Genomic DNA, 12140 nt, shown 5'->3' on the forward strand with positions numbered 1-12140 from the left:
AAAAAAAAAAAAAAAAAAAGACTGAAACTATCAAGCTACAGTGTGCACAGGAGAGATCAACAGCGCTGTCAGCACCTCAGGCCCCTGCAGTGCCAGGGAAAGTCAAGCAGCACATGCCTAGATGTTCCTAGAAGTTAACCGTGTCCCATACTACAGAAGAAGGCAGAAGGCGTTGGTGCTGGTGTCACGTGCCTCCACTCTTTGGGAGCTATGTAAGGACAACCCTGGGCTGAAGCCACAGACTCGGGGAGACTCCTAACATGAACGCCACATGCTTGAGGCTGGCTTCTTCCCATAGCACTCCAGCACACAGGGACAGCAGATACATCATGTGCTAGATCGCCTCTCACTCATAAGGGCAAGTAGCTCTGCAGGACAGTGTGGAGGGGGCACAGTCGCACCCTTCCCACCCTCTTTGGACCTCCATAGCATATTCAGAGATGCCCTTGTGCCTGGCATTGCCCTGGCATTACATCTGAAGCCGACTCCATCACATGCACTGCTTTCTTCCTTCCTATATATAGCTACAGATTAACCAGAATTGGTCTCAGTACTGCTTCTTCCCATGTGCTCTTCGCTATGTACAGGAAATGTTTTTCATTATTTATCTTAGCCACATGGGAGAGCTCCTTTTTCCTGGCTCTGCTGGGATCGTTAAGGCATCACTAAGCATTTTGCTTCCTTTCATTTTGAAAGAGAGTCCTTTGGCACATTCTCAGGACATTAAAGCTGCCGATAAACCTTTTGAAAAGCATGCAATTACACTGGGCTTACATTCTTGTCCCACATTAGTATATGCCGGAGAACTAGGTCAGGCGCACACCCATTCTGACTGCACGTTTCCTGCTTACTCATGGTTCCCAGCATCATTCTGCACGGGAACGTCTGTGTGGATTTAGAGGGATGCCGTCGCCTTAAAAATAAGTAATTTGGGTTTTTATGTAGGCCACCTAGCTTATGCTCGAGATTAGTAAGATTGGAAAAATGTCAAATACCTGATTCACTCAGTACTATTTGTGATTGCTTCCTTTTTCGCTGGTCCCAGCCAACAAGCATGATGAAATTAGACTAGCTGCCTGGTTATATGGTCTTCAGGCCCTTCTAATGTTTCTGCTGTCATGCCAAAGCACAACGCACCCATGTGTGTTGTTAAGCATTGGAGGAAGAGGTTTAGAATATTAATGAAAATTGCTCATTTTAATTAATGAGACCATTTCCATTAATTCTGGATTTTGTAAACCTAATGATGTAAGCTACCGATTTGTAGTAGCCACTGTTGGTGTTGTTGCCGTCGTTGTTTTAATAGACATCTAAATGAAGTGTGTATGGGGATAGGAACTAAGGATTTAATATCTCCATAAAAACGAGATATTATTGCCAAGCCTGCCCTGGTCCTTTTTTTTTTTTTAATTAGTTTACCTACTCCTGGTAGTGTTGGTGTGGTGTTGTAGCCATGATGACCCAGGAAACGTGTGAAAGGCAAGGATTTTTGTGGGGGGGATATAGGCAAGCTTTCAAAGATGAGGTACCTTTCCTCAGGTCCAGTACTGTACCCAGACTCCTGGTGGCCCCGGACACACTTTTAGCATCGAGCCCCCCTTCATCAGAGATAATGATAATAATAACCGGACAACGGAAAAAAAAATTACCATTTTCGGGATCCCTTTCCGTCCAGGCAGTCACCCAGTTCACCCACGCCTGTGTCTGGATCTGCTCAGATCACATAGTACTGAAAAGCTTATCTGTAGCCCTCCCAGCCATTCAGTTGATCCAATAAAAGAGATCAGCCACAAAAATCCTTGCCTCTTTACATATTCATAGCATGGTATTAAATATGAACTTTTTTGCTGGACGTTTATCATGAATATACTCATTAATACTCCATTTAAAAACAGCAAGTCCATGTACCCTGTAGAGCTGCCCTTGTACCATCTCACAACCTCGTTCCTCAAAAAATCACAGCAGATCCCCTTGCACCTTCCAACCTTGGTACCAGCCTGGTTTTTCTCATGTTGGATTCATTCTTTAATATTGTAAGACTTTTTTCTGTTGCCTGTTTCTTGTGCCTGAATGTTCCCAACCAAATGAAACACAATGTTGGGAGACAGATCTGACTTTTCATTTTGGCTCTGGCCTGGACTTAGTCTTGAAAGTCAGGCTTGTTTTCTCAAAGCTGTGACCAAATTTGGAGGCTCACCTTGACACCCAGGGCCTGTTTTTTTTTTGTTTTTTGTTTTTTTCCAGAAGTGCTCAGTGCCCAAGAAGAGAGTTGAAGTCAGTGGGACTTGTAGACCCTCTGAAAATCAAACCCTCCACCCAAGCCATTTGAAGCCGGGCACTCAAATTCAATGTCTAATTTAAAAAAAAAAAAAAGATGTCCTTATTCTTTGCCTCCATTTTCTCTCATTTAAAAAACATTCTGCACAGCCCTTTACAAGGTTGTTAACGAACGAATCCTCTAAATATCTGTAAAAAGCTTTGAAGATGAAAAGTGTAAATTATTATTATATGTTCATTACCGCCATGGTAAGGACTAAGGTAGCTCACCTTGATCTTAGGCATGAAAGGGAGTCAGGACCTTAATGAGCTGGACAGGTTTGAATATAGCCTTTTTATGTGGTCTTAAGAATCCGTTTCCATATAGGATTGCATTCATCGTAATGGGATGGTCACGTTAAACGACTGGTTACCAGGCTTTGCTGTGCTGCCCAAATGTAATCATGGTCTACAGCTCTCACTCTTATGCCCGTTTACGTTTAATGCACCAAAGCGGGGATTCAGCCATGCCTGTGAGGAGGTGACAGAAGGGGATTGCATTGCCCTAGTGGAAGCACCAGTTAGCATTATTCATAGCAAACCTGATTTTCAGGAGGGTTGATCACTCTTAATTGCAATGGGAAAAACCAGGCCCAGTGCCCGTAAGAGCCCCAGGATCGAGGGGTATGCATCTCCTGCTGTCTCCAGGGCTCTCTGTCCAGTGCCTTTCACCAGTGCTGCATCATTAAACAGAAAAATTGAGGAATAAAAGTGTCAAAGCCAGTTGCTTATGAAAAGTACATTCAGCAGCTGAAGTTGTAATATCTGGGTCAGATTCAATTTCACCGTAGCTTCTAGCCACGTGGTAACATCCTTTTCTTTTATGACATGCCTTTATGAATCAGGTCTCTGATTCACCTTGCTCTAGGGAGATTCTGTGTGGCTCCAAGGTCTCTGTAGCATACATATACAGTAGATAACACGGGCCAGAACAAATGGAAAGAGCATTGCTTGACTTTGAGCATGGAAATTCAGATCATAGAAACGAAGGGCTGGGAGGGACCTTGAAAGATCATCGAGTCCAACTCCCCTGCTCTGGGCAGGAATACTGCTGAGATCAAATGATCCTGGCAAGGTATGTTTGTTTGATGAAGTCTTTTTCTAAAACTATTCAGAAATAAAAACATGGCTAAATTAGCACGTCTTTTAGAAAAGAATTAATTGTCAATTTTAATTAGGAATGCAGCACTTGCACTTACAGTAAGGACAATCTTAACACTCTGGATTGCTCCTTACGGCCATTAGCCTTGGCATGACATGACTGAAAATCTCCCTGATGACTATTTATTGCTTTGTTATCTAACATTGTTTAGTCACCTTTTCTGTAGCCTTGTAAAAGTTATGTCAGGCTTTACAGAACCTGGAGCTGGATTCAAACAAAAATTATATGTGGAATAATTATTCTGGCACAGGAAATTGTGCAAACTCCATTAGCAAGGCCGTCGGCATAGGGGGGAAGGAAGGAGGTACTGGAAGGAGCAAAGGGTAAACTAAAGCACAAAGTAAAGAGGACTGATTGTTTCTTCTTTGGGGTTTTGCATGGATGAAGGTGCCAACAAAGAAGAGGGCAAAACAGCTGAAGAATGTAAGAGCAATGGAGAAAGAAGAGAGGAAATGGGACAACTTTAAAGGGGCTGGACTGCCTGATGTGCGAAGGTTTAAAGGAACTTAGCCGTGGGAACTTGGGGATGGATGATTTAACACCATGTGACATTGTGAGGAAATAACTTTAGGAAGGGAGAGAATCCCTTCAGTGGCACGCTCTGTTTCATGATGGAAGCTACAGGAGGGTTTTAAAGTATTTGGGGGGGACACCATGCTTATAGGAGGGAGCATTTGAAGCTATTGAGACTTCCCAACGCTGGATCTCCAGGTGTCTCTCCTCCTCTGTCATGCAGCCCCTAGAGCCTGTACTCCCCCAGTACCTTTCTTCCCTACAGTGACTGATTTGGGGGCATTCATCCAGGCTGGGCACCAGCGTGGAGAAGACATGTCAGACTAGGGAAAAGGCAGGGAGCAGGAAGCTCACGCTGGTAGGAATGGGATAAGAAATATCTGGCAGTGAAAGGGAACTTGGTTAGGGAAGGGGATGCCAAAGTAGAGAGAGTTGGGACCCTGGCCAACGATCAAAAAAGGTAAATCAGAAGATAGACTAGGTTCAGGACAAGCTTCCTAACTTCTACAACAGAACATCTACCAGGGAAGGTCATGGAGACACCACCCATGCAAGATCTGAAATACCGTGGGTGGATGAGAGGATATATATCTGCTCTGGGGGACTCATCTGAAGAGCTCTGAAGACACGGAGAAGATTCTCATGGGCTTCCATAAGCTCTAGATTCACCCATAGGTAGAGATGAGTTGAACTGAGGTCTGAGGTTTCTTCTAACACTAATGTGATTCTCTCTTATAGTACCTCTCTGAGGAAACGCGGTCAGCTTGCGTCACGGAGATCCAGCATGAATATTAACTGTGCTGGGGGCACCGACCAGCCAAGCAGTCAGGAGTGCAGTCACCCTGCAGAAAGCATCACCATTCCAGTCCATGAGCTAGAGGAAAGTAGCCTGACCCTAGGCAGCCAAAGTCCTAGCACTTTTGCAGGTCCCAGGAATGATGGTAAGGATGATGAGTGCATTGACTTTATAACATTTAACTTGGAGAGTGTTGGTTTTGCAGGGCCTTTGGTTTCTAAACAAATCCAGAAGGCACATTGGGCGTGTTTTCTAAATGTCCTCCACTCTGAGGTATACAAAATGCATATCTTTTTACTTTGAGAGTGCAAATAACTGACCATGTGCATGTTACCCAGGCTAGTATGAGAGAGAGAAGGACTGTGCCAAGGTCTTGCAGCATTGACAAGTTCCCCTCTTCAAACCCAACAGGGGATTCACTAGATTTCACCAAAAGAGCCCCCAACCTTTGTTGTCTGCCTGGCAGTCATATGTACATCCCCAATGTAATATATTTAAGAATACAACCCTCATTAAAAATGAGCATTCCCTGCCTTGGTTAATACTTATAAAATAATGGTCCAGAGGCTGTAAGATGCTGTGTGCTCTCAACACCTAATTTGACTTCACTTAGTGCTGAGGGTATTCAGCCTCTCACAAAGTCAGTCCCATATTTTGCATTTGTCCCCAAATATTTCTTACTAGTGGCAAATATTCCCACTCTAATTATTTGTTTCTCCAAGCCTTTATACTCTTGCTGAACAAGTGCTTCCATCTCACGTACGTGTAGTGTATCTCAGTGTAGAAGCAGCCTTTGATTGAAACCAGCCTTGTTCATTTGCCAAACCTATTCTGTCCCATTCTTAACAGAAGCCTCCCTTGTTTAATGCCTTTCCTCACAAGGCTGGGCCTAGGACATACAATGTTCCCTGGGAACAGTCATGTGAGGGTCCTTTTATGGCCCACAAGACCATAAAAACTCTGTCCTCTCTAGTCTCCCCACCACTGAAGGATTCACTGGTGCCAGCTACTGGATTTATGCTGTACCTTTACCTTTCATGCCATGAGAGAGCAACTAAATGAGACCTGTGCAGGAGCCTGCCCTTTCTCAGCATGCGCTATCCCCAGTGACATCTCAAACCATCCTCAAACGTGCATGGTATAACTCTGCTCCACCTCTCTTGTTAAGCCAGCAAAAGTCTGTGTTGGTTCCTCTGAATGACTGTTAAAGATGGGACCCAGCTGATATAGTTTCTCCTACCCCCTTCTAATTTCTTCAGTCCTTGATTCTGTTCACTTAAGCAATGTGAAATGGAGTTGGATTGAGGGCTCCGGGAAGCTTGGATCTGAATCCAACAGAATCAGGCCCAATGAAGTTACAGTTCAGTGTTAAATTACAAAGGGTGCGTCTACACATTCATCAGTGTGCCTTTGCTACAGTGCATTAAGTTTAGTACCTCTTATGTGAGGTACTAGATAAAGGCGCAATAGTTGTGCTAACATGCAGTAGCAAAGGTGGACTTTTTGTGGTGCTTAATGCACAGTAAACTAATTCTACTGCGCATTAGCATGGTTTTTACTGTGACATGCTAATGCTCAGTGGAACAGTCCGCTGCATGTTAAGGCATCTCGTGTAGACACACCCACAGTGTATTGCCAGGTGCTTTTCCGTACTCGGACTTTCTTTTGAACCACCACCACGTCCATCTAGACCAGCATCTCCTACTTCCTACCTGCCCCAAAGTGTTCCTGCTGAGTTGTCACGTTTAATATTCAGGGAGGCTATCCAGCAAATAAGGTTTCATTGTCCCAATATTTGTTTGTCTCTGTTTTGTGTAAACACAGATTTCAAGTATGTGTCTCACCCAGCAAGTCTCCAGGTCAGCAACCTGTTAGCCACTCCTGAGGACGCAAGTGGCTCTAATTTCCAGGACAGCAGTAAAAGACAGCCAGAACATTTCACTTCCCAAGAACGGTATGGGAGCAGCACTGCAGGCTCCAACAATTTACAGATGCAGGCCCCCGAAAAAGTGACTCTAGTTGTAGATGGCACTCGATTTGTTGTGAATCCACAGATTTTCACAGCACATCCAGACACCATGCTGGGAAGGTAGGTGATTTTGGTAACTTTCAAGAGGTTTCAAATGGTTTGGGCCCTTTCTGCAAGGGAACTGAACTTCATAGCTTGTGCTCTGATCCTGTCAGATCACACCAGCTAAGCAGGATCAAGCCGGCTCAGAGCTGACATGGACATTGGCTGGGAGACACATAGATAGATGGGAAGGAAGGCTAGTAAGCAGCTGACAGTGGTTTTCTATCTGAACCAACGCTGAAGCAGCATCCCAGGGTGCTGTGCAACCAGGGCTCTGTTTTTTGGATAAGGTAGCAGAGATTCTAGAAGCACATGCGAGGAGAAGATGATTAGGCCCCCCTGCACTGCTGTAGGATTTGCTGTCCTTGAACCATCCCAGAGAGATGCACATCCAGCTGCCACTTGCATTCTCCTCCACTGGAAGTGTTCACACTTGCAGGCACCAAAAAACTATATGGATCATCTGCAGCTCTTCAATAATTGCTGCCATGCACGCTCTTACCCCTTGGTAAATGAAAGCAAAACTTATGGTAACCCCTCGCCTCCCCTGAAGTGCTGTGGTTTAGCTTTCATTTAGTGGGGGGTAAGAGCAAGCACATGGACAATTACTGCCAAGCTGCTGACAAACTAAGCCCTTGTCCTTCATATGACCTATGCAAGAGAGGAAAGCCAAAAAGCCCCACAGTTCAAACCGATCTGATCAATGGGAAAAAAACATCTTGACCATAGCCTCTAGCCAGGAACCTTTGGGTACCATCAGCAACACAGCCCAGTCAAAAACCTCAGCCTTAGATGTGGCTAACATCCCAGTGCTTTGGATGGAGGTGGAAAAAACCCCAGAAACAAGTAGCATTCATGGGGTGGGCAGGGAGAGAAAAAGTTCTTCCTAGCCCCAACTGGTGAGCAGCAAAAGTCCCGAAGTATGGGATTACCAGCCATCGCCTGCACTATAAGAGTTATAGCCGTGCCCCGGTGAGGGCTTGTATTATGGCTTTATTGAATGCGCTTGTACATATTTTGTGCATCTCTATTCCAGAATGTTTGGACCAGGAAGAGAATATAACTTCACGCGGCCAAATGAAAAGGGAGAATATGAAATTGCAGAAGGAATCAGCTCCACCGTGTTTCATACCGTCCTGGTGAGGAGACATGTCTAGCAGTAGAAACAACCCTTTGTAATGCTTCCAAAGCAGAGCTGCCTTCCCATCCACTCGCTTTAAAAATCTTACATTGTGATTACAGCTGATCATTTCCCCTCTCTCACATGAATCAACGTGGAATCTTTTTGCTTCTTGTGTTGCCAGCTCTCTCTCCTCACTTGACACCGTTTGCGCTTCTCGGCTCTACTCTCACCCTATTTCTGCCTCCGTAAATGGCATGAATAATTCTTTTTAATGTGGCAAAACTGCTTCATTCACCTGTTTTTCTCATAGCTTAGGATGTTGCGCATGAGCACTGGCTGACAGAACACGAAATAGACTTTTCTAAAACATTTCCAAACACCATCTTTTTCCTTCTTTTATTTGCAGGATTACTACAAAACTGGAACCATTAACTGTCCAGATGGGATATCTATTCCTGATCTCAGAGACACTTGCGATTACCTCTGTATCAACTTTGACTTTAACACGATCAAATGTCAAGACCTCAGTAAGTGAGAGCTCTGTCTGGTGGGGCTCGGACCTGAAATGTGCTGAGCAGCAGTCTGGCCCTGACTGGGCAAAGCTCGTTATGAAGTGTTGTATGTTAAGCATATGATCAGTCCTGTTTACTCCCCTGGGACTATTTGCATGCTTAAAGCTAAGCCTGTTCTTAATTGCTTTGCTGAACCAGGGACAGAGCTTTAATGTCCTGCAAAACCCAAGCTTTGCAGTGTTCACAACTCAAAGAAAAAATGGAACGACTGCAGAATTGACATGCTGAAAGGCTATTGCTGGAAGTGATGCACAGATTAAGTTTACATTAAGAATTCATAAGAATCCATTATGCTTTTTACTGCATTGACTGGATCTGGGCTCTTAAAAATGTTCCTTGTAATGATCTTAACATTTACATTTCATCCAATTTAAAGCTCATCTTATTTTTTTGGTTTGGCTAACGCTGCCAGCTGGAGGATAGAGGCAGGTTGTTAAGGAAGTGATCCGAGGTGCATACGGCCTTTGGATGGGCACTCTTGTTGCAGATATAGCATACAGTTAAGTACATGATCAATGAAATAGCAAGGTGGTGGTGGGGCTAGAAAGAGGAAGGGGGAACTTGCAGCTTCTATTCTTTGATTTCCTAGTGACTTGTTCTGTGAGCATGGACAAGCCACTTGGTCCAGACTTCTCAAGCACAGGTGCTGCAAAGGAAGTTCCTGCTGCGTGGGTGGCATTGTTACTTTGTGCACTTCAGTGCCAGTTTTCCTGATGCAGAAGTGGTGTTTTTCACACTTACGTTTTGTGATTCTTTCATTCTCCCATTACTCATTCCTTGTGGACACAGAAGCATACTACTGGGTTGCACCTAGGCTCTGGCCAGGCAGGTATGTGGCTACGTATGCACACACAAGGTACATGTGCAAATCACTGGGTTGTAGATGGTCAAGAGTAGGATGAAAGAGGTTCCTCCTCTGTTTTAGTTCCTGTAGCAGGATGCTTAGGGTAGTTGCCCAGGAAACAGGACTCAGCACAGTGCTCTGGCTCCCATACCTGGGGCCTTCTCCAGTGCGGCGTTTGAAGCTGGACCCCTGGGGAACCAAGAAAGGGAGATATTTGGGGCCAGGAGGAAGAGAACAGGCTAAAGAGGGCAGTGGCTCATGGTGCTCTGACTGGAAACAGCCTCTAGGTTCCAGCCTGAGTCCTTGCTTCTCATTGAGGCAGAAACTCCCCCTACACTGCTTTCCATCCGTTTCCCCCAATGAATATTAAATGCAAGTGGCCATGGCTTACCATCCAGAGGAAGGGACTTGACTGATGCCTCGCCTGTGCCCTGGTGGTTTGAGTACTGTGCTGGGAAACTGGAGAGATCCAACTTCAAGCCCCCTCTGTATAAGAAGGGCCTAGAACCTGAGTTTCCTGCTTCTTGGGCAAGTACCCTAAGACCATCCCCCTGGCTTCTTGCCACAGGTTGTGGTGGAGGCAAACACCATGGCTAGGTCCAAAAAGGGACTGGATATATTCATGGATATTGTACAGAATGGTTAGAGATGTTTTCTCTGACTTTGCTAAGCCAATAAATGGTGGATGCCAGAAAGGGTATTGAAATGGGGGATAGATCACTCTACAGATACCCGGTTTGGTGCTCTCCCTGTATAGCCTCCACTTCTGCCAGTGTCAAAGACAGGAGACTAGGCTAGATAAACCCTTGGCCTGACACAGTGTGGCTGTTCTTAGGACTTGCACCAAATACGTGTGTGTGTGTAGCCATGTACCTGCCCGGCCAGTGCATAGCTTGGTGCATGTGCCTAGTACACATGCTCACATATCCACATAGCAGGAGTAACAGGATCACAAGCAGTGGTTGTCATAAACACCACTAACACAGCTGGGTAAGTGCCATTTTGGGGCACCGAAGGTAACAGGAGTCTGTCCTAACTGTATTGAGTAGGTATATTTATAAGTCGCCTAAATATTCATTGCCACCAGGGGGATTAGAGTTGTGTATGCCCAGGACCTGTGGCAATTAGGCTAGCAGCTCTTGGGTTCCTAAATAGAAATTTTCACTAAGAGCCTCATATTTCTGACACACGATGTTGATTCCCACCCTTTCCCCCCCAGCTCCCCATCTGCAGTTTCACATCTGCAAAATGGGGGAAATAGTTACTTTGCAGGGAGTTTCTGGGGCTGGATTCACTCACGTTCATCGGGTATTTAAGAGCATCAGACAAAGTGCGTGGGAAACGGCTCTCCAACACTTTAGACTTGTGCTCCCCTCCATAGCTTTTGTGAATGTAGTGGCACCCCATTTAAAAAAAAACTAATTTATACACCACAGTGCTCACTGCTTGCAGAGGAATTGGGCATTAGAAGTATGGGACTGGCCAGGCAGGGACAAGCCTGAGGTTGCATTTATCTGCTTATCTCCTCACACTTCACTTACTGCCTCACACATCCCAACACCCTTCAAAGGATCCATGGCACCCTGGTTGAGAACCACGGTGCTAGAGGAAGGCAAGTTTTTTTATTTGATTCCATAAGATGCATCTGAAACCTGCCAAAGCTCAGGTCCCATTTTAGCTTGGCAGCATCAGCTTGGCATAAAACATAAATAAATTGCTAAGTTCTTCTAGTTCGGTGAAGGATTTTGATTTGACTTACCTCCATCTAGGTGCTTTGTTGCATGAACTCTCCAATGATGGTGCTCACAAGCAGTTTGATAGCTTCCTGGAAGAGTTAATTCTGCCTATCATGGTGGACAGTGCCAAGAAAGGAGAACGTGAATGCCACATTGTAGTATTGACAGATGAAGACACCGTGGACTGGGATGAAGACCACCCACCTCCAATGGGAGAGGAATATTCACAAAGTAAGAACAAGCAATTGGTTCCAAAAACCATGCGCTGCGTTAGGAGAAAGACTGTTGCCAAGGAATGGCTTTCTGAAGAACTCTCTGTGACGAAGGGGGAAGGAGGTTTCCCTGCATGTGGGTTTGTTTTAGATGAGAAACTGCGTATTGAAAACACAGCAGTGGCCTCATCTTCAGAAATGCAAACATGGGCATCTCCCACTAAAGTCAGCTGGAGCGGATCAGCAGTTTCCAGTCTTTTTGTACATCCAAACCCAAGTACTAGGGCTGCATGAAGTTTCGGGTGGTAATTCAATTCGGAGGAGATTCGGCCCGATTCGGCAGCCGAATCTCTGTATCCGAATCGAATCAGGGTACCAATTTAAAGGTCCAAATTGATTCAAAGGCTGGGGAACTCCCTTCTCATCAGCACAGAGGCAGAAAAGGATCTTGGAGTCATGACTGTCTCCAAGATGAACATGGGCCGGCAGTCTGGGGACGCAGTCAGGAAGGCCAACCGCACCTTGTCGTGCATCCACAGATGCATCTCGAGCAGGTCCAAGGAGGTGATCCTCCCCCTCTATGCAGCACCGGTCAGGCCGCAGCTGGAGTACTGCGTCCAGTTCTGGGCGCCGCACTTCAGGAGAGATGTGGACAACATGGAGAAGGTCCAGAGGAGGGCCACCCGCATGATCAGGGGACAACAGGGCAGATCCTACAATGAAAGACTGCTGGACCTGAAACTGTTCAGCCTTCACAAGAGAAGGCTGAGGGGGGACCTGATGAACATCTGTAAA

At 45.5% G+C, this 12140-nt stretch overlaps 1 protein-coding gene across 2 annotated transcripts in view; it reads left to right on the forward strand.

Annotated features, from left to right (window-relative positions):
• Window positions 1–12140, forward strand: part of KCTD20 (potassium channel tetramerization domain containing 20) — a 31736-nt gene that overhangs the window by 5522 nt on the left and 14074 nt on the right. Inside the window, exons 2-6 of one of the 2 annotated variants that reach the window (XM_019513905.1) lie at window positions 4730–4932; window positions 6612–6876; window positions 7895–7997; window positions 8388–8508; window positions 11167–11364. In XM_019513905.1, coding sequence (XP_019369450.1) covers window positions 4730–4932; window positions 6612–6876; window positions 7895–7997; window positions 8388–8508; window positions 11167–11364 — 890 coding nt within the window. The remainder of the gene's footprint in view (window positions 1–4729; window positions 4933–6611; window positions 6877–7894; window positions 7998–8387; window positions 8509–11166; window positions 11365–12140) is intronic. The other variant, XM_019513906.1, reaches the window with a different exon arrangement.

The sequence above is a fragment of the Gavialis gangeticus genome, unplaced genomic scaffold, assembly GCF_001723915.1.
Source record: "Gavialis gangeticus isolate Ggan-Ray unplaced genomic scaffold, GavGan_comp1, whole genome shotgun sequence".
Taxonomy (NCBI): domain Eukaryota; kingdom Metazoa; phylum Chordata; order Crocodylia; family Gavialidae; genus Gavialis; species Gavialis gangeticus.